Source organism: Aphelocoma coerulescens, chromosome 2, assembly GCF_041296385.1.
Source record: "Aphelocoma coerulescens isolate FSJ_1873_10779 chromosome 2, UR_Acoe_1.0, whole genome shotgun sequence".
NCBI classification, from domain to species: Eukaryota; Metazoa; Chordata; class Aves; order Passeriformes; family Corvidae; genus Aphelocoma; species Aphelocoma coerulescens.
Window position 1 is genome coordinate 144,076,167 of NC_091015.1, and position 21,422 is coordinate 144,097,588.

The following is a 21,422-nucleotide window of genomic DNA, read 5'->3' on the forward strand; positions in this document are numbered from 1 at the left end:
GGGTTGCTCAGGATTTTTGGCTTGGTTTTTAAGAAAACTATTTAATGTTCCCAGTACTTTATCCCAAAGAAGGTTCCAGGAGGGGGAGGGTAAAGGCAGTGACTAGCAAACTATTTATAGTCAAGCAGTTGGAGGGGAGGAATCACTGGTTTAAGTATTCTGGTTTTTAAACTATGATAATTCACTTAAGCTTCACATGTTCTTCTAAGACTAAGCATCATCCTCTCACATTCCATACTTCAATGCACACTTAAAACTAACAAAGCCTCAAAATCAAATTAGCCTCAAGTGTATTGTGTTGGCACAGCAGGTTTCCTTTCCTTGCTGTGGAAGAGGAATGCATTAATTCAGTTGGAGTTATTTTTCATCTTTTAACAAGACAACTATTAAACAATTTTTTAAAAAATTTTTGGAGAACTGACTTGCAATCATCCTACAAATAATAGGGAAGACTTTAGCTCACAGAGAAATTTGTGCTGGCTCACCTGATGATGATACAACAAAGCTGCTGTGAGGTGTTTGTTTCTAACAGAAACTCTTCTGTTCCCTGCACTTCATTTAGGCATCTGACAACTCAAATGTTGCTCAGCTCTAGGTGGAAAAACCTGGTTTCCTCTTAAAAGAGGAAAGCTATCTTGGCTATCTTGGACTACAAAGCAACTTTTGAGCATCATATAATGCAGACTGGAGGATTTGAAATGTGTTAATGTGGTCTGGGGGGAATGTGGGCAAATAATTGGTGCACTTGACTGTTTTCAATGTATTGCGTTACTGTACCTTCCTGTATGGATGGGTCTTGTTTAAGAATCTCTCATTTTTGCTCTGAAGTCTTGATGCAAACTGATAAGGCAAGTAAAAATGCAGTGCTTATTCCCAGATTTCCTTATTTCTTCTGTTCTTGATTTTTTTTTTTTACCCTTCAGTCCTCAAAGAAAATGAGTGAAAAAGACCTTTTTAAAAATTTGCTTCATAAATAATGGAGTAGGGTTGCAAGTAATCTTACAGTCCTGTAGCCTGGTGTTGGAGAGGGGCAAATATGATGGAAAGCAGGAAATACCATAGTCAACTCTGTTTAAAGTTGTCTGAAAAAAGATGGTATATGCAACTTAAATCAGCCTCCCCTTATGAATGTGGGGGTTTTTTTTGGATTTTCTATGGCCTGTCTTTCTAGGACAGGATGCTTCCTGCTCTATATTGCAGTCATTTCCAAAATCCTTCAGACTGAATCTGTGGGTTGTGGGGCTCTGTTTTACCTCTTGACAAAATATATGAGTGGTATACTCTAACCAGGTTCTCAAAATGCTTCTGTGTAACGGCACAAAACTTGAGTTATAACTTCTAATAGGCAACATTTAGATGAGGTGTCATTTATTAATTTTGTTGAAGTGGTAAGATACTTATTCTACTTTGGCACTTACTTGGTCAAAAAGCATGTGGTATATCCCTCTATTTCTGGAGCTTTTAGTTGATTGATTGCTTCTTCTCCTTCCCCAAATTTTTCCCTAAAAATTAAAGAGGATGTTAATTAAACAGGACAGGGCTTTGGTCTCTTCCACATGCAGAAGTGTATCTGTCAAACATACATAATTCATCGACATATTAAATATGTGTCCTTATTATGGGGTCTCATGCTCACAGACACTTTCTGGAGTGACCTTACACTCCCACAGGTGGCAGTAGCTAGAGGCCAAGGCAGAGCAGCTAATGTATCCCAGCAGGAAAATGGATTAAACCTTCCCCTGAGAACCAACATACCATCAAGGATAACATGAAAGTGTTGCTCTAGCAGGAAACCAATTAGAAATCAGTTTGGTGATGATTGACTTAACTCCAGCATAAAGATTTAAATCTTGACAAGAACAGTCCAGTGTTTCCCTATGGAGCCTCTCAAGTTGAAGATATGGGGAATATTATTTTAACATTATTATCTGAACCATACAGTAAGTGATTGTAATGAATGTGTTTTCTCTGTTCCTTCTTTGGTTTTGTTGCCTGTCCTGTATGTCGACAAAATAGGAAATAACTTGTGCTGTATTCCATAGATCACCGATTTTCAGATCCAGAAAGAGTGAACTACAAATTTGAAAGTGGGCCTTGGTAAGTACTTCCTCCCTCTTCTTGTTGCACATATTTTAACCCCCACTACTTTTTGTCTAAAGTTACTATTTAGATAAGCTGTACTTCTCTCTATTCCTAACCTGAAAATAGCTGTTACCATTATTTTTATTTACCTTCCCACTGCTATGGGAATTTATTAGATCCTTCAAGTGGGAAAGGAATTTATGATCAGATACAAGCATGTTTTCTTGTTAGGCTTCAGTGTTGCCTGTTAGCTGCTGATAGTTCTGTGTTCTGCTAATATGTGCTTATAATGGGTGCTAAGTGTGTTGTGCTATTAACAAAGAATGTAAGCAATGTTTCAGAAATAGCCCTATTAGTTACTAATTCTTGCACTCTTCCTGCAATTTACTACGCAGGTACTGCATATACGTAATTTTTTTTTTAGTAGTGAAGAAACACTTTCATAAAGATATTGTGCCAGAAACACAGTGCTACCACTCAGTTGTTTAAACTGTGGTGATTCTTATTCCCAAATAGGTTTTAAACATAAAGCTTTATCTGCTTTTGTTGCCTGCTTAGTTTTTAGGTTTTTTTAAATTTAACTGTGCTTTTTCTACGTATAAACTTTCTCAGATTTTTCTCAGTGGTTTTCTTGATGAACCCTCTGCAATATCACAAGATAATGGTGTTAAACTGACCTTATTTATATTCCCATCTTGCACAAACACTTACTTCCCTCTTTCAGATTAAGGATCTGTCATAATGGTAGATGATGCTTATACTTTTGAAGCAAAAGAAGTGAGAAAAAATGCAACATTGGCAGAAAGTATCCAGAGAGATTAGCTCTCTCTAATATGTTCAGCATTGTTCTAAGCTTTTTTCTTTTCACTAACAAAATTCTGGGATGAGGTGGAAGATTCACATTTTATTTTAGATAATGAGAAGTACAGAACTAGGAGGCAAGGGGGAGCAGTTTGAGACAGACAACTACAGAAAGGCCACCTGAGAAATTAAAATGTGAGTGAGAAACATGACCCTTCGGGCATACCATAGCCCTTTTGTGTGAGGAGTCCTCTACTACTGAACAACACTTCATCTACTTAATCAATCACATAAGCTCTTCCATGCAAAAAAAGCTGCTCTTGAAATAGCCAGAAAGGCAGGCTTGGGTAGCTGTGAATGTTTTGTTGTACTTGTCACTTTCAAGAAATAAGAGAACAAAAGACTGTGGTAATGACCAGTTAAACCTGGCTTTCTGTGGCTAAACTATTCCCATGCTAAGCAGGCAATGTAGCCTTTAGCTATATTAGTAGTGCAGTGATGGCCTGAACCTGCAACGTTAAGGCTCTTCGGGCCAGAGTCCTGTGTGTGCTGAGTACAGCCCTGAACAGATTTGGTCTTGGCTTGTGACTGGTTCTTACACACTGTCATAGTAGAAATGAGCACTAATCTCTGTTACATCTAATTGTTCTGCTTCAATTTCTACCTAGCTAGATTAGAACAGCAAGTACTTGATTTTTATACCTGTAACCCTCTTCAGATAATGGAGAAGCCCAAATGATGTCAGGAGAGGGAAGTAAACTGGGAATATGATTAAAGAAATGACAGCTCAAAGAGCAAATGTGGTAAAGCAGGAAAGGGGAACTTGGAAAGGGGCAGCTTAACAAAGCAAACTTTCCCTTGGAGAGAATTGTAGAGTAGCTTTCAGTTGCTGTGTGTCTTTGGATGGTGGTGGCACTTGGGCCTCACTGCCTTGGCAGGGCCATCCAGCAGACATGGAGCAGGGACAGAAGCCTGTGCCTGGAGTACAAATGACATGCAGACAGGGTAGTGTGTGGCAGATACTAGAGGCAGATGTCTCTGCATTACTTCCTCTTTCTGTGCCTGCAGCAGCAAGATGGAACTTGTGGATGACAATGCTGTTATCCGAGCAAGAGGATTGCCGTGGCAGTCATCTGACCAGGACATAGCGAGATTCTTCAAAGGTCTAAATATTGCCAAGTTAGTAGCTAAGAACTTACTTGTACATTTGTAGCTCTTCAGCTGTGTAGGTCATGGAGTTTCATCTCTTGATTTAAATCTTGCAGAGGAGGTGCTGCACTCTGTCTCAATGCCCAAGGTAGGAGGAATGGGGAGGCTCTTGTGAGGTTCGTAAGCGAAGAGCATAGAGATCTAGCGCTACAAAGGCACAAGCATCACATGGGGAATCGATACATAGAGGTGCGTGACATGATGGGCTTTGAAATCCTCTTCTCAAAAGGAATGCAAATTACATACCAATCGTGTTCCTTTTTTTTCCTTTAGGTATACAAGGCAACAGGTGAAGACTTCCTTAAAATTGCAGGAGGTAATTTTTAGGGGATCAAAAAGGATTTTGATTTGTTCCATCAGCATCTCTAACTTTTGGCTGCAAACTGCTCCTGCTGAATGTGGCCCTTTTTTCTGTCTTTGAACAAGCAGTTGGGTGGTGTACTGATTACTATGTATTCTGCTAGCAGCAGTCCAAGATGTTCCATGATTTATCTGTCCACCCCTCTCTTCCATATTCTTGCTTTTTTCAAGCAGACTGTCAATCAAGATTTGATTGGGCAAAGTGCCCTTGTATATGAATGTCATTGTTAGGTGATCTTCATAATAGTGGGAATCTAAATGTTATTGATTGCTGAAAAAATGAAACCAAAGTACTTTTCAAAACAATGTCACTGCTCTTGCTGTGGAGGCTTGCATGTAAAAACAAACATATCACAGTGTAAATACAAGGGATTTATAGAACTGATTTTCTTCAAATCAAATCTTTGCCTCAGACTTAATGGGAAGGCTTTAGGGGAAATGCTTATTTAAAGGGAATCTTGAAATATTTGCTGATAATTGAAAAGCTGCAAAATTTACTCTTCAAACTCTCTCTTGATCTGTTTTCCTCCCCTTTATGTCTGCAAGCATACAAAATTTGAATTATGAACCAATAAGCTGTTTTTTCTGCAATGCTTCTTTAAGGTCCTTGTTGCTTCCAGGCAGAGATTTGGGCTGGGATTTGCAAATGACTCGCTATCTGAGATTGGAGCTTCAGAGTGGGAGAGGCTGTTAAGCTGTCACCTACGTAGCTAACTGATAGGCTTGGTAGTAGTTACACCATTCAAAGTAAAGACGTTGCATAGTGACATTTGTGAAGGATGGTGTGTGCCTGGTACAACCAAACCTTGCAGAATAAGAGAGCTGTAAGTGAAAGGACTGTATTAAGATATGAATTGTTAGCAGGTGCCTTTGAATAAGGTAGTGTTATGAGCATCACTGGTCTTCTAAAGGTACAGAAAATAGAATTGGCAGACTTTGACAGTTCTGTCGGGGTAGGATGAAAACCCTGAGCTGTCTTCAACATGCCCTTCCAACTTTCCTTCCCAGCACAATTATTTGGGTACTTAGTTGCCTTATATTATGGTTTCAGAGCATGCCAAGGGTATTCTGAAATTAGAAAGACAAGGGGCACAGTAGCACGGGTACTGCTCACAAAGAGATTGACAGACTGCTTTTCTTGAGCTTTGAATGTTGCAAGTACTTCCTATTTTTCATTTGAATAAAGATTAATCTCATCTAAATGATGGAGTAACAATATTATACTTTAATGGGATGTGTCCTAAACTAGATACATTGTATATCAGAGAGTCATCTTTCCTGACTTTAGAGGCAAAAATTGTTCTACCTGCCCAAAAACTGCCTGCGGAGAGGATGTAGCTATGCTCATGATTTTACATGGTTGTCTGAAGTACTTCTGTACTTTTTCTTGTTAAAGGTACTTCCAATGAGGTTGCACAGTTCTTGTCTAAAGAAAACCAAGTGATTGTCAGGATGCGAGGTCTTCCTTTCAATGTAACAACAGAAGAAGTGCTGACTTTCTTTGGCCAGCACTGCCCTGTAACAGGAGGAAAGGAGGGAGTCCTGTTTGTCACTTACCCTGACAGCAGGCCAACAGGGGATGCCTTTGTCTTGTTTGCTTGTGAGGAATATGCACAAAATGCACTGAAAAAGCACAAGGATTTGCTGGGGAAAAGGTACATTGAACTCTTCCGGAGCACTGCAGCAGAAGTTCAGCAGGTAGGTGTAAGCCTTTCAGACATTGTCCTCTTGTAGTCCAAACTTCTGTGCTGTCAGTAGAGGAAGCAAATAATGCTTGGCCATGACTTGAAAACTTCTATCTTTTCTCAGTCTTGACTCTTGCTGGAATGAGTACTGTCTGAATTTCCATGAGACTTTGCTCCCTAGAAATGTAAGATCTTGTGGTATAGGGATGTTCTCAATAATACACAAATCTTTGGGGTTTTGGCTTCTGGTAGCTTTGTAAAATGTTGATGTGGGTCTAGTGCTTTACACTACATATTCTGAATTTGACTAAGTCCAATGATGATCTATTCAGGAGTGTTTAGCAACAAATCTTGATCTAAAAGATTTATCTTTAGTCATTGACACAAAAAAGCAAAGGCTTTTGATGTAGTTGTCCTCTCCTGTGTAATGTATCTGAAGAATTCTACAAATTGTCTTTAAGGGCAGATCTCTGCCATCTCCTGCAAGCACAGGCTACCTAGCAGAACTTTGAAACTAGGCCTGAAGAGTCTGACTTAACAGGGCTTGGCGGACCATTAATTGCAGCTAAGCTGTCAGGGAAAGGAAGTAGAGCTGAGAGGACTGTTTAAGTCTGCAAAAAAGATTTGCAGAGCTTCAGATAACGCAAATAACTTCTACACATGATTCTAAAAGGTATCATGTATGATGCAAATCCTAGCCATGTCATTGTAACCAAGAAGTGTTGCAGCTCTGCTCTCCCCAATATGTAGAGATTTTCATGCCTTGTTTAAAAGGTGACACTACTGATGAGAAGGCAGAGCTGCAGTGCTCATTCTTGTCATTGCATTTTTCTCAAGTACTCTCATATGTATCATTGTTTAGTAAAACCTTCTGATAGCTGTATAAGTGCAAATTAATATTAATCTTTCTCAGAAAGTTCAGGAGTAGTGACTGAGTATTGAAGGAACTTTTCACTGGACAGGGTTTTTGCAGTTACTATTATTAACAAGAAATCTCAAAGTGTAGCTGTCACAGGTACTGTGACTCAGTAATGCTACTAATGTTTCTTGAACGGACTATGGCAGGCATGGTTAGGTATGTGTGGTAGTGAAATGTGCTTCTAGTTCCCAAACTCTCCTAAAGTTTTGCAGAGCTATTTTTGGGTAGAAGTGTCATCGTGACTCTGTAGATAGTAGAACGTTTTAGGATAGTTTCACAATAAAAATACTGTAGATATACAAGTTTCACATTCTAAAATGTCTACTGAGTGTTGCATTATCTGTTCAAGTAAGTTTCCCAAAACAAAACTGTTTTTTAAGAAAAAAAATCCTAAGGTTTTTTAAAGCAATAGAATGACTATTTATCATAGAATGACTATAAAAGTGTGCTAGATTCTGAGCTTAAACCACAACACAGTTAGAACCACAATATCTTAGAATTCAGATATTTTACAGTTAATATTTGGATCTAGCTCATTAGGTTCTTAAAATATGCCCAGAGTGAAAACAGGTGGCACTGGGGTTACATTTACTTCTTCTGAGTTGAAGAATGAGTAAGGAGGCTTCTGTAATCTGTTTTTGTTTTGCACAGGTGCTGAACAGGTACTCTTCCACACCTCTCATTCCTCTCCCAACACCTCCAATTCTTCCAGTATTACCTCAACAATTTGTACCTCCCACTAACATCAGAGACTGCATACGTTTACGTGGTCTTCCCTATGCTGCTACTATAGAGGACATTCTGGAGTTCCTGGGAGAGTTTTCTACAGATATTCGGACCCATGGAGTTCACATGGTACTAAATCACCAGGTTGGTAGGCCACACGTTTCTAGCTGCTCCACCAAATGCTTGTATATATGAGTAGTCCTGATGATGATATCCATAGGGAAGCACCTTTGGGATTAGCACTAATGGTGTTAATGGGCCTCCAGCTCTCTTCTGAAGGTGTACTGGCAATAGATGACTTGAACCCTGCTGTGTCAGCTGCTGCATTTGCTGTAGAGTGGTTTCTTTCACCAAGACCCATGTGCTGAAAGCTAAGCCATAGTCTTGGAGGGGTTGGTGCTCCCAGAACAGCAGCCAGTGGTCCTGACCCCAGGCTTGAACTGAAGAGTCTTGCTCAACAGCATGCATGATTCCTCTTGTACCAGATGAGGAGTGCCTTCAAAACACAAGTGTGGGCAATGTTAGCTCTCAAAGAAGTGGTATGTCCCTGCTTTGCTGAACAATGTGCCGCAAGTATATCTGAGGACAAATGTGCCTGCAGCCTTCTAGAGACAGGAATTCCCATGTCAAAAGTCAGAAACCGAAGCTTTGGGTTTCCTGTGTTGTTGCTTTCTTTAAAGAGCCACAGCTAAGCACCAAGATTAACAGCTCATTGATGTGTATGAAGGGTCACATCTTTGCCATTGTTTTCTGGAAGCAGTTTCTACCAAAACCTTTAGAGAAAGGACTGTGCATTCTTGTGATCTTTATCTTTGTATTCTTGTGACTTCAGGGGGAGGAGTCCTTTAACTCTATGGAGATGCTCTGAGTGGTTCAACTGAACAAACTGATTATTGCTGTATAAAAATGATGGTTCTAAAATTGTTTCAGCTTAGGCCTAATGTCAACCAAAACTAAAAAATACTTCCTGATCCCGAAGTAGGACTTCTGTGTTTCAGGAATATGGGGATGGAAAAGAGACTGTAGTTATTTTAGTACCTGTCAATCTAAAGACATCCTGTGTCTGTGAGGACTTGATCTAGCCAAGGCTAAAAATCTGTAATGAATGTGCAGTGCTGGGAGAGACTAAGAAAAGGTGCAGATATTAAAGCATAAATAATGATTTACAGTAGTATCAGCCCTTGACAGCACTAATGAAAGAACCTGGATGAAGAAATTCATGTGTGCATATAACCCTAAGGGCTGTCTGCCACCCTTGCCCTGCCCAAAGCTATCAGACTTTTTTTTTCCCTCCCTAAATACTGCTTTTGCCTGACTACTAGATTTTTATTATTCTCTGTGTTCCCAGGTTTCAACCCTCTTATAATAAACGACTGTGTGTAAAGGATGCTGATAAAGTTGTTGTTGTCCCCTCCAAAATGAGAACTGGCCCAGAACTTGAGTTAGACTGGCTTCAGATCTCTCTCTAGTTTTGGCTACTTCAAATCAGCATCTGCATGTGGCTAAAATAACTCCTCCCAGTGGTGAATCCCACTCATTTACAGATATAAAGATGTCTTTTTTTTTTTTCTCTGCAAGCTTATATCAAGTGTTAGGCTAGCTATTACCCTACTAAAACATCCCAGCCCATGTTGGTCTTCAGAAAATAAAATTTAATACAAATTGTTTAACAATGAGCACTTGACTGTATTTATCCTTGAATTTTAAGAATTGCAGGTAATAAATGGGGTCTAGATCTTCCAATACTGCATTTGTAGTAAATTTGTAAGAGCAGGTATTAAAGCACCACAGTATTCCCAAATTAGTCTCTCCCATAGGTGTCTTTTTTTTTTTTTTAGATATAGAAGTAACAAGTTACAATGTAGCTTAATCAAAACAGGTGAGTAAATACAATCAATTTATCACAAAAGGGAAAAACTTTGGAGAGGAGAGCTTAAACATGCTGATGAGTGCTCAGGATGACTGACTGTATTTGACTTTGGAGATGAATGTATTTGTGACTGAAGAGACTGCTTATAGCAGCACAGATTATTGCTATGCTGCTCCTTCATGGAACCTACAGAAACATTTTTTTTTTTTGCCTTGTTTGTAGGGACGTCCATCAGGAGATGCTTTCATTCAGATGAAATCTGCAGATCGAGCTTTCCTGGCTGCACAGAAGTGTCATAAGAAGACTATGAAGGACAGATATGTTGAAGTCTTTCAATGTTCTGCTGAAGAGATGAACTTTGTATTAATGGGGGGCACTTTAAATCGAAATGGCTTGTCCCCACCACCATGTAAGTTACCATGTAAGTTTTGCTTGGGTCTTGCCACTACACTCTACTCTACACTGTGTGCGGGTAGGTATCGGAGCTGCTTTGTTGACTCTGATCCTGGTTCTTGGAAAGCATTGTGAGAAGGGGGTGTTAAAATAAGGTCTTTTTGTCTTAAATCATCACCAGCTTGCAATCATTATTTTTCCCTTTGGTTCTGAATTATTGTGACTGAAGAACTACTTTTGCTTTTCCAGTGGCAAATTTTCCCTCCCTTCCCTGGAACTTTAATTGGTTGATGTGAGTGATGATTCTGAAAAGTAATTTTTAAGCCCTGTCTAGACCTTAAAGAACTGTTTTGCATTTAAACTGATCTGTACTTATATTTTTTCACCATGGTGAACATGTCAAGTAAAAGACCTTCCTTTTTCACATCCAAAACTTAGTTTGAGAAACCATAGGTAATGCTCCCCTTTGAGACTTAATCACAGATTCTGCCTTTTGAACTGCAACTGACTGAACTCTTCCTTTGATTTATGTTGTTCATATGGAATTGGGATTGCCTTTGTGGGAGTGAAATACATGTGGCTTCTGCCTCAGAATTGCAGAATGTGTATTTCCTTTTAAATTTGGATTCTCAGAGCTTCTAGGATGAACACTGACTTCTACACAAACTTCTGGGAGAAATGCTTTAAGAGCTTAAGGGCTAACTTACTAAGCAAGCATATGTGCCACATGAATCTGAGCCTATGGGAAAAATAATACTTTGCTGCTACAATCATGAATGGCAAGGTAGTCAAGTAGTAGCTTTCTCTCTCTCTCTCTGTAAGTGTATTTTTTTTTTGGTGGTGGACTTTTTAAGAAATGTCCTCTACATGCTAGGCAGAGCTGCCAATACAGCAGCAAAATTTCTGGGAGTAGTTTCTTTGAGTGCAAGTAGACTTTCAGCTAACCCTTGGGAGAGTTTTTTTCTTTCAATGAAAGTATCTTGAGCAGGGGTCAGCAGTAGATAGTCCTCTGTGTGATGGCTGTTCCAGAGGGGTTGGAATCTTCTGAGAGCTCCTAGGACAGGTTTTTTAATGTTAACACTTCAAGCTGCAAAGTCATGACTTTTCTCACTCTGCTGTTGATCAATTAAGGGATAAGGAATACCAGCATGAAAGTCTCCTCTCTTTTGTTGAACATCAGACAGATCTTTATTATGGAAGTTTTTTTCTTAGTGAGGGGAAGTCTCATAGCTCTTGAATGCAGACTTCATTAAAGTCTGAGCCTAGACAAGTAGGCTGACCTATGTATCAGGAAGAGACCCTATTCCCAGTGCAAGAGGTGGCTTTTTGTGTATTTTTGACTTCACTTTTGGCTGGAGGCTGGGCACAACACTTTGTAGTCAAACTCTCCCATTGGTGGCTCAGATTTATTTTCTGCAGTGAACAAGGATAAGAAGCTTGTGAAGGTTCTTGATGTACTGTGGAGTTCTGTATGTATGGTCTTCATTAGCTCTGGAATTTCAGAGGTCCTAATCTATTTTCCATTTGCTCCTTGTAGGCCTTTCACCTCCTGCCTACTCCTTTCCAGCTCCTGCTGCAGTTGTGCCAACAGAAGCTGCTCTGTATCAGCCATCCATGCTTCTGAACCCACGAACACTCCAGCCCTCCACAGCCTACTACCCTGCTGGGCCTCAGCTCTTCATGAACTACACAGCGTATTACCCCAGGTAAAGCAGAGGAGAACCCAAACAGCAACAAAGAAGTCTTTTTTTTTCTTTTTTTTTTTTTCCTTAATTGTCTCCAGCAAATGCACAACGCTCACAAAAGAACATTGTCTGCTCTGCTAAGGACTTGTGATACCACGAACACCTTGTTTGGTATCTTGTTCAGGGAAACAATTTCAGGATAACTAGGGATTTTCCAAGTTTTAAAGTATTGCAGGTAGCAATGTTTGGGGAGCAGGGGGTTTGGTTAGTGTATTTGGGGCTTTTTGGGAGGGGTTTTGTTTTTGGTTTTTTTTAACCTAGGACACATGTTTAAGTGGGATATTTTTTATTATTTTTGTTCCACTTAACATTCCTCTTAAACTTATTAGTTTTCTTTGTTATGCTCTCAGTGGGAATTGATGTGTGCAGTACTCCTTCTCATGTCTGTAAAGAAACCCTTGGCTCCTCTTTAGAATGGGTGGACTGGGGTCTGCCTTAACAGCTTCTGAAATACTGCCTCTTTGTTTTTCTAACAAAGTAACTTTTGACCTTTATGGCAAAAACTGTTTACTTTTATAAATAAGTATTGTATTGAATGCATATGTAAAGCATGTAGAGGCATATATTCTTCCTGTCCTCATAAACACCTCTCACGAAGGGATTTTTGTTCTTCTAAGTATATTAGCTGTCTTCTACAGAAAAAAATCTCTGGATACCTCTTGCCCTCTGCAGTCATAAGGCCTTGGAAAGAGCCATGTTCCCTTTAAGTCACAAAGCATTTCTCAGCTGTTAGGAAATCTGCTAAACAACTCAAGATTTTCTCTCTGCAGCAGGGACTAAATAGCTACTTAGGAAGTTGTTAAGAAATATGAACTCTTCAATACCTGTAAGATAACAAAGGTTTTCTTATTACTTTACCTATATGTCTGTGAACTGCCTGTTGTGGTTTTTTATTAAAAGGTTTCCTTCACATGTGAGCTATTTTCTATAATGCCTTCAATATCTGTTTTATGGTATGATAATATTACCAAACTCAGCCTTGTTAATGTAAGATTAAGAAAAATAAAATTCCAAACTTGCACTGGCAATATAAAACAAGTTTCTCAATAACAGTTCTGTATTTCATGGAAACATAGTAGTAGTAATAGTCTGTAGTGACTGACGTGTTTTACTTCTTAAAATAAGAATAGGCTGGCCACTGCAAGCTGAGTGTCAGGCCCTAGAGATTTCTCACTGAATGAGATCCCACATGAGTCCCATCACTGGCTGCTTGGGCTGTGGGCATGTATATTGGTCACAGATTGATCAATCCCAAGTCCCAAAATATCATTTTTATATTCTTGTCTAACTGGTAGTTGTTTACTGTTCTTAGGAAACCATTATTACATAGCTTCTCTGCCAATTACAAATACTGCCCTTTTAAGGAAAATAAGGAAAAATTTCTGGAGTCAAGTTGGCTTCTTTCTTTTTTGTGAGATTTGGTGTTTAGGTATTGCTTTTCCATCCAGAGGAAATGTTTGATCTACAGACGATTTGTATATATGCCAATAGATGTAGTGATTCTTTGTAGCTGACATTTTGGGTTGTATTTTTTTCTTCTAAAAAATTATTACTGCTTTTCAGGCAAGTTCCTATGCTTTGTCCAGGATGCAAAAAAACAATTGGGTCCATTTGAAGAAGCAATCAGAACTCTCTTAAATGTAGTCTTCTGGTTCTGAAGTTTAATTTAAAAATTAAGTATGTGGAGCAGGAAAGAATGGGGTATCCTCTGTACTAAATTTTGCATTTAAAAGCATGTCTGTGGAAAAGCAATATAGAGCTGGTAGGTAATGATCAGACAATGGTTCATAAATCTAACTAGTGAATATTTATGGAAATAAGGAAAGTTTCTTTGAGCTGCTGCCAAAAGCTTGTACCACTTGTGTTTTGCAAGGTCAAGTTGCATTATAATAGTCCAACTCTATTTTCCACACTGTAATCAACTTAGATGGTGGAAGGGAGGGAGACTTTTTTTGGTCTTCAGTATTTATCACAAGTCCTGAAACTCTGAGACTTGTCTTAATGCTCTTACAGCTTTGGTGATGAAACCAATGGTGTAAAGAAATGGATGCCTTCTAAACTATTAAAATAGCTTCAGTGAACTCTTAATGCAAAGGAGGGAGAGCAAGTTATTCGGGATCTGTCAGTCTTTGATATCTCTGTTCAGCTTGTAATTGTATCTGGCAACATGTTCTGACAGCAAATCAGTGGTCTTACTCTCTGTCTAGTCCCAGGCTTTTAAGAAAGAACAATAGGATTCATGGGAGGGAGGAGTTTTCCTTTGTCTAATCCTAGGTGTACTAGGTGCTGTATGTACACTGGAAATAATAACTGCACTACTTGGCAGTTGCTAACACATCCTATAGAAACTTACCATATAAAAACTTGAAAGCTAGTGCTACAGTGTAAAGTTTTAAAACAAAGTTGAATCTTATTGTATTTATTGAGTTCTAATGCAATTTTTATTGTTTTTAAGTGGTGCTTTTAAAGCCTCAAAAGTATCTGTCAAAATCCATACATGTGGTAATACATTTTATGCTTTTTACTTTTTAAAAAAAATATTTTAAATAGCATAGTGGAAAGAGGAGCTCCTTAACTGTAGGACTTATAGCCAAAACATGATATGGAAACTGAAAACTGATGTGGGTTCAAACAAACTGGATAAATTCCATGGCAGGAAATTCATTGTGAGTTAGTGAATACACAGAAACCACACCTGGCTCAGGAAGTCCTTGAACTCAAAATAACTGGCAGAGTGTTCTTGTGTTCTGTGTCCTATGGTAAATTCTTGTTCTGTTGAACCAAGGTGGGTAGGTAAAGTTGCTTGTTAGCACCTTTGCTGGACTTCTCTTGAGAGATACAGGTACTGCTTGAGAGCGTGGGTCTTATCTGGTATGCTTGCCTGAGAGTGGCTAGGTTTGGGTTTTCTCCCTGTTGTGCCAGTGTGTACAGTTCTCTCCATTGGAGTGGTTTGAGCTAAAAGGTCTTTGTGATAAAGGCGTGAGTCTGACATGTGCTGCACAAGGAATTACAGGATAATGTCTTAGTGTTCTCATCTGTCTGCTTATGTCTCTTCCTGCTATGGATTAGGTATGGGTTTTCTCATTATAAACTAATCAACTTGTAGATAGCAACATACATATAGCATTAATATTTATGTATGAATACATGCTGAAGTATGTATGTATAAAAGTAAAATGACCAATCTGAGCAATAATCAGGCTTAGAAAAAAGTCTCACTTCTCTGTGAAGAATCAGATTCTCCAAAATGACCATCATGTAAAACAAGTGACTCTTTTTTCTAACCTTGATTGTTGCTCAGATCCTTATTGGAACCATGATTAAGTTACAGGGAGTTTAAAACTGGTAAACTTAGGGACAAGTGGGCTCGTTTAGGAGTGATACCATTCAGAGCTGCTGCCAGCAGCTTTGTTTACATATCTCTGTGTCTGGCTAACCAGCATCACTTGACAGAACTGGGTTAGGAAACAACCATATGTGTATTTAGCCTGGGCGCTCTGTCACAGATGGAGAACAGCAGCAGCCAGAAACAAAACCTCTTTTAGTTGTACTCACAGCATCATATCAACACTCTAGACCACAGCTCTTAAGCTCTTGCAATTTTGTTTTTATTATTATTTTTATACTAAGTATGTCAGCTTGGATTGCATGAAATCACATCTGCAGTGATGGGCTCACCGGACATCAAAGCCTACTAGTGGCTTTTAATTGCTGTCCAGCAAATGGAGTTCAAATGTTTTAAATCAAGTGTCAGAATCTGGGACTCTTCATTACCTGTCCTTACTCCATTGAGCTGCTCTCCATCATGAATTTGTCAAAATAACCTCAACTCTTTAGTTAATGTCACAAACTTCTCACCAGAATGATTGTTTGGGGGGCACTTAATGATTCACTTTTCTAAGTAAATGTAGCTTGCCAAGGATTAGAACATCAGGGATGCCTTTAACTACTACTATATTTCATTGGAGCAGGAGTGCATTAGCAGGGAAGACTAGTTGTTGCATGCCTCCATAGGCTGTCATTATCCCTTCATTTGTAGGTTTTAATTAGTAAAACTGCCATAGTGTCTGAAAAGCAGCAGAATGATAATGCTCTGATCAACAGCTATCTGGATACCAGGATAGTAAAATTATTTAAATTAAAAAAGCAAACAAAACAAACCTCACCTTTCTTCAAAGCTGATAAGCCTGTTAAAATGTTGTTGCTGGTAGTGATGTCCAAGTTCTACTCAGCCCACCATACAAAATGCTGCCATGGAGGCTGGGGGAGGCTTCTTCCTTTTGTTTCCTTAACAAACTCCATGACTTGATTTTCAGGTAGCAGCTCTTACTGTTATCTTCCGACTGTTCCTCTGCTGACTAGTAAAACATTTGGGTTTGTATGAGGGATTAATTGTTACTACAACATTGTGCAAGCTTGCTGCAGAGATCAGTTTGAGTAGTTTTTTCTTTTGCCTATTTACAACATAGTTCAGTGGTGGGAGAGAAGATCCACCTGTTGTGCCTGAAGGTGTGTGTGTGTCATCCGTGCAGGTGGCTTCTTTAAAAAATTTGCAGTGATCTCAGGTTATTCAGGGCACCAAGATACATTGCTGGATGCTTCACTTTACTCAGAAGCAGCCTTCTACAGGGGTGTGTTGAAAGTCCCAGCACTACCCAGGGCAGACTATTGCAGTCTTCCGTGGCAGAAAGTGTTTCTGGATCCATTCCCCTTGCTTACTGTTGTTGTCCTACCATGATCTTATACAGCTGGGGAGTTGATTTCAGTAGGCAGACAGAGTAGGCAGCAGGTTATCTGGCTAAATGTGGGGAAGGCGTCTGTACTGAAGGAGCTTTTGATGTTTCCAGGGACAGAGCTGGTTGATCTTGGAATAGTGCTTCTTAAAGCTGAGAACTCTTTTTTTTAATTAAAAAAAAGTCACATAAATTAATTTTTTAATTTAAAAAAAAGGCCTTTCTTATTGGGGACACCACCTGTGATATTCCTCCATGATTTACTAATCATTGGGATCTAAATGTTCCAGTTGGATTAACAGGTGACCGGATGGTTTAGTGCTCCTACTTCTGCTATTTGTCAAGTTATGCAGCCTTTCTTTCTTTAAATGTGGATAAACATTCCAATCTTGGAACATGAAAATTTTTCTGGCTGTGTAAATACTTTTGGTAATAACATGTCTCGTTAGTTTTTGTGAGCAAAGTACACCATGTCAAAACTTTCAACTTTGGTGGTTATACCACAAAATTTACTACTAATTTTTGTATGAACCACTTCTAAAAAATCTTTATATTGAAGCTGCATTTCCCCACGGGCTGCTTTCCAGCAGGGAACATTATAGGCATTATGTGGCAAGCTTGTGTATATGTGCACATTATAGTCATGTCCTGTACCAGCCAAGGAGTACTTGAAAATCCCTATGAGTTTCTGAAAAGATCTGCTTTTCACTGAAGTCTGGGCTCATCTGTCAATTTTTTTGAATTTTTCTGAGGGCTACTTGGTAGTGTGCACCCTTTACTTTTTCATTCCTCCTGCTGGCTTCAATCTGAGGAACTGACTTTGGGATGCTGCAGAAATGCTCTGGGTCTGCTGAACTTCCTAGACCTAGCACAAAGGGACAATAACTTAATCTTGAAACACTAGTGGATGAGTCTGACACATTCTCTTTTACTGCTAGTGTTACTCTGATTATTAGAGTAAGGGATATGAAATAAGACTAACCTGCAATCAGGACCTGTCTTACAGTCCTGAAATAAATAGAAGCTGTTAATCAGTAGCTTGATCAAAGGATATTGTCAGTATCTGTTGTCACAAATCAGAAAATGCTTAATACTTCACAAACAAAATCTTCCAGGACTACAGATTAAAAATGTCGTAGGAAAAATAGGGATAGAAAATCTACAGGGAGAGAACTGAAACCTCTAGCTGGTGTGTATGCACATACTTGTTCCTATGCAAATAGTGCTGGGTATGTTTGTGGTTCTCTTGATTGACCTGCAGGATACTTGGCAGAGATCTGAAAACCTGCTTGGCTATGTATGCTGACTGCTTCCAACTCACACCCACTTGTAATATAAACCACAGCTTCCTTCTGGATATTGGTTTCTGTTAAGCAAATGTATAATGGAAAAATTTGTTAGGAAATCAGGAGAGACAGTGATCCTCAATGTTTCCACATACTATTTTAGTGATGAATGTTTGGGATCCCTTGAGGTGTATAAATGCTGCTTGAATGCCAACATCAGCCTTCAGAACGTGTGGAAACTTCTTCTTGCATCCAAAACTGATTTCTGAAACATAATTGTGTTTTATTTTGAGATTCTTTGGCGAATACAACAATTTCAGAAATATTGATTGGAAAAAATCCAATCCACCTGTTGATTAGATCTGAGAAGAAGGATCAATTCATAAAGAAAAAAGGTTTGCAATGCTTCATATCATATTTGATTTCAAGAACTAGATGGATATAAAGAGTTTAAGCTCTTGCACTGCATCCATTATATAGTGATATACACCTACTAAGAACAATTGTAGAAATTCTGTCTGACCTGCTGTAAAACATGCAAGTATTTGTTCCTGAGGTTTGTTTGATTTGAGAATACAGGCTGGAATACTTGTCTTGTATGCCTGCCTGGACACTTTCCACTGCATTTTCATGTGTCTTCTATTTACTGTTTTTCCACCTGGAGACACAACCACTCTGAGTCATTTGCTACTGTTCCTCTAGGAGGTTGTCACTCCTCAGGCTGGGCGAACATAGAATTGGCTGGGAACAGTCCATATGTTATCTTCTCTTAGGAAGTCAGAGCAGGTAGCACCCTTAGCCTTTGAGTAAGGCTATGAAAGACCTGGAAAAGAATATCAAAGCTTCTAACATCTACAGATTAAATATTTCAGGCATAAGAAAATACTTTCTTTATTACTCCTGAAGAAATTTTATTATTGTAGCATTAATATTGCTTTAGATCAAGACAAGCCCGTCCCTTTGTGGCACTAACCTTTAACACCTGGCAGTTGCCATTGACCACAAAAGATGCTGTGTCTAAAGAGTCCATGAAACACAAGTAAATGGAAGCAAATACTGCCTTGCTGGCAGCTGTGGAGAGTTCCATCCCCAGATGTATTTGGCAGATACTGACCTGGAGCTTGCATCCAAGCTGTGGATGGGCATATCTGCCATGGATTCATATCCTTATTCTATAGCTACATTCAAAATAAGTTTGAAGACAGCATGTGCTGGCTAAAAATTCTAAAGCTGAATGGTGCATTGGTGGGGGAAGACTTATTTTCAGCTTCATTAGTGTCATAAGCTGACCTCTGGATCTTATGTTTGAGAATCTGAGTAGTACAAAGGAATATTGACTGTGGTAGTAGTTTTTTTAGGGATTAGTATGACTATTAATATAAAAGAAGGCATGCAGGAAATGATTAGTGTGAAGTGTTGTGATAAGTTTGTATGAAGATGCTACTCTACAGCATAAGGTCCTACCTTCCTACAGCTGTTTTTCTGATAATAGGCTCAAAATTGACAAAAATGATTACAGGTGTTGTCCTTGGCACCAGACTATCTGTGCTATCTAATGGAGCCACCAGTGAAGATGTTGTCACAAAAGGTACCCAGGAATGCAGTTCTGGGGATAAACAAACATTTTAAGCAGTTCCTATGGAAAAAGGAAAAGCAGCTCTCTTTCTAGATGTGGAGAGCTGGTCACTGTAGAAGCAGTAAACCTCAGTCAATTTCATTTACCTCCTGAAGCACCTTTGAGGAGGGTTCTCTGAAGGGAGGCTATAAACATCTATATATTGTGTCCAGGAATGGCTTGCCTGCTGGATTTGCTTGTTATCTGCTGTGATGAAACAATCCCCTTCCATACTGTGCTGCTTAAAGATGACTCAGGGCTTTGCAAATAGTGGGAACTTGGTACGGGCAAGACTGAAAACTGGTGAGAGCATATGCTTGGGGGCAAATGTGCCTACTAGACTTGGAAGCTACAGAGGCACTCAAGAAGATGAGCTTTAATTTAGAGAGGTGGAATATAGGCTAACACTGTAGGACTCATGTGCAGGGAGGACTCTTCCACAAGGCATCTTGGGACAGTAGCCTTTGGGCTAAGCCTGGTCTTCACGAATACCAGTTTAGCTAAGGACTGAAACACTGATGTAAGAACGCAAAGGGAAGGCTGATAGAGCTCAGTAGAAATTTTCTCATGATATTTTCATAGCCTTGACCTGGGAGAAGAGAAGTGGAAGTGGTCTGGGAGCTACCTCTCTAGTGTGGTTTGGAGAGGTTATCCCAGTTCTAAGGAATAGCATTGGAATGGTGATGGAAATGGGTAGGTGCTTGATGCCATGCTGAGGAGATAAAGCAAAATTATTAAGGTAGCTTTGAGCAAGAAGTATGAGCTCTTGGAGGAGCAAGTTCTTAATATATTTTTTCTTTCATAAAATTATAGAATAAGTAGGAGAAGCCAGTGATGTCCTTCAGTGTTAGGACAAATTTAGGGGTAAGTGGTCTATGCAAATCTATCTAGTAGTGAATTTTTAACTTTTCCTTTAGAGACTTTGGGAGTGTGTGGCTGTGCAGGAGGTGTTTGTCTCCAGAGACACTGTCTTGAGATCACTCCGTTGGGGCTGCCAGAGTCTGGAGACAGTGGTCTTCAACAAGATCCTGTGTCCCCATGTGTTGTGCTCTTAGGGAAAGCTGATTACCCCAGTGTAGTTTCTGTTGTTGAATTGCTCTTAATGCCACAGCGATGGGAGCATTATGAATGTCTAATTATGCAGCCTGAACTTTGATATCTGCCCAGCATTTTAAGACAGGTTAAGGTTGCATAGCCAGCTGCTGGCTCTCTTCTGCACTAGTTTGGCTTCTGATTGCTTCTATTTTAACTTGTGTTTGTAGTATGCAGCAGAGGATGGACTTGTACACACAAATGATGCGGCCAGGACAGTGTCCAAAGAATGGATTTGCATTTAAAGGCCCCAGCAGTTAGACTTCCTTAGAGAAGGTAAGGATAACAAACCCTAGGAGATGGGGTTTGGAGGTATCATAGTGTTTGATTCAGATAACCACCATACTCAACATGATTTGTCATTTGCTGCCCTGGGAATCTAGCTCTTTGCTATGTCCAGAATCTCACACTGCAATGTATAAAACCCTATCAAAACCATAATTTAAAGGATTTTGACTACTCCAGTCATCTTAAGGGCTGGTGCTTTGCATGTTTCCCAGGGCTTCAAATGCATGCTTCTTCGAGCTTTAATAGCAGTACTGAGAGCCTGCAGGAAGCTTCTCAGAGTCAGTTCTCTCTGTGGAGCAAAGTGTGGAGATGATGTTAGTCTCCTAGCAATGCACTAGGATGAGGCATTGCTTAGACAGAATGAGCCACTTTCTTAGGTAACTACAGAATCCAATGTCGAAGCTTCAAGCTGATGTAGAATTGCAGCACTGAAATAGTTTGTATAATGGCAGCTACTCTCTTGCGCTTTTTTGTGAGCTTTCTGATCAGGTCACTTCAGCCTTTCAGGTTTGGTTTACTTGATCTTCTGTATAGGAGCAGTCAAAGGGTGAAGTCACCCTGAAAGCATTTGTGCAGAAAAATGAAGTTGAACTGCAAAGCACTGTATTGATGGCTGGA

General features: G+C 39.4%; 1 protein-coding gene across 3 annotated transcripts in view; it reads left to right on the top strand.

Annotated features, from left to right (window-relative positions):
* ESRP1 (epithelial splicing regulatory protein 1) overlaps nt 1-21,422 on the top strand; it is a 35,001-nt gene that overhangs the window by 9,660 nt on the left and 3,919 nt on the right. The window contains exons 5-14 of one of the 3 annotated variants that reach the window (XM_069005150.1): nt 1,842-1,940; nt 2,043-2,097; nt 3,952-4,062; nt 4,149-4,281; nt 4,366-4,408; nt 5,849-6,150; nt 7,708-7,926; nt 9,875-10,061; nt 11,583-11,751; nt 20,687-20,792. In XM_069005150.1, coding sequence (XP_068861251.1) covers nt 1,842-1,940; nt 2,043-2,097; nt 3,952-4,062; nt 4,149-4,281; nt 4,366-4,408; nt 5,849-6,150; nt 7,708-7,926; nt 9,875-10,061; nt 11,583-11,751; nt 20,687-20,777 — 1,409 coding nt within the window. In that variant the 3' untranslated portion in view covers nt 20,778-20,792. Of the gene's footprint in view, nt 1-1,841; nt 1,941-2,042; nt 2,098-3,951; nt 4,063-4,148; nt 4,282-4,365; nt 4,409-5,848; nt 6,151-7,707; nt 7,927-9,874; nt 10,074-11,582; nt 11,752-20,686; nt 20,793-21,422 lie in introns of all 3 variants that reach the window. The other 2 variants (XM_069005149.1, XM_069005151.1) reach the window with 2 other exon arrangements.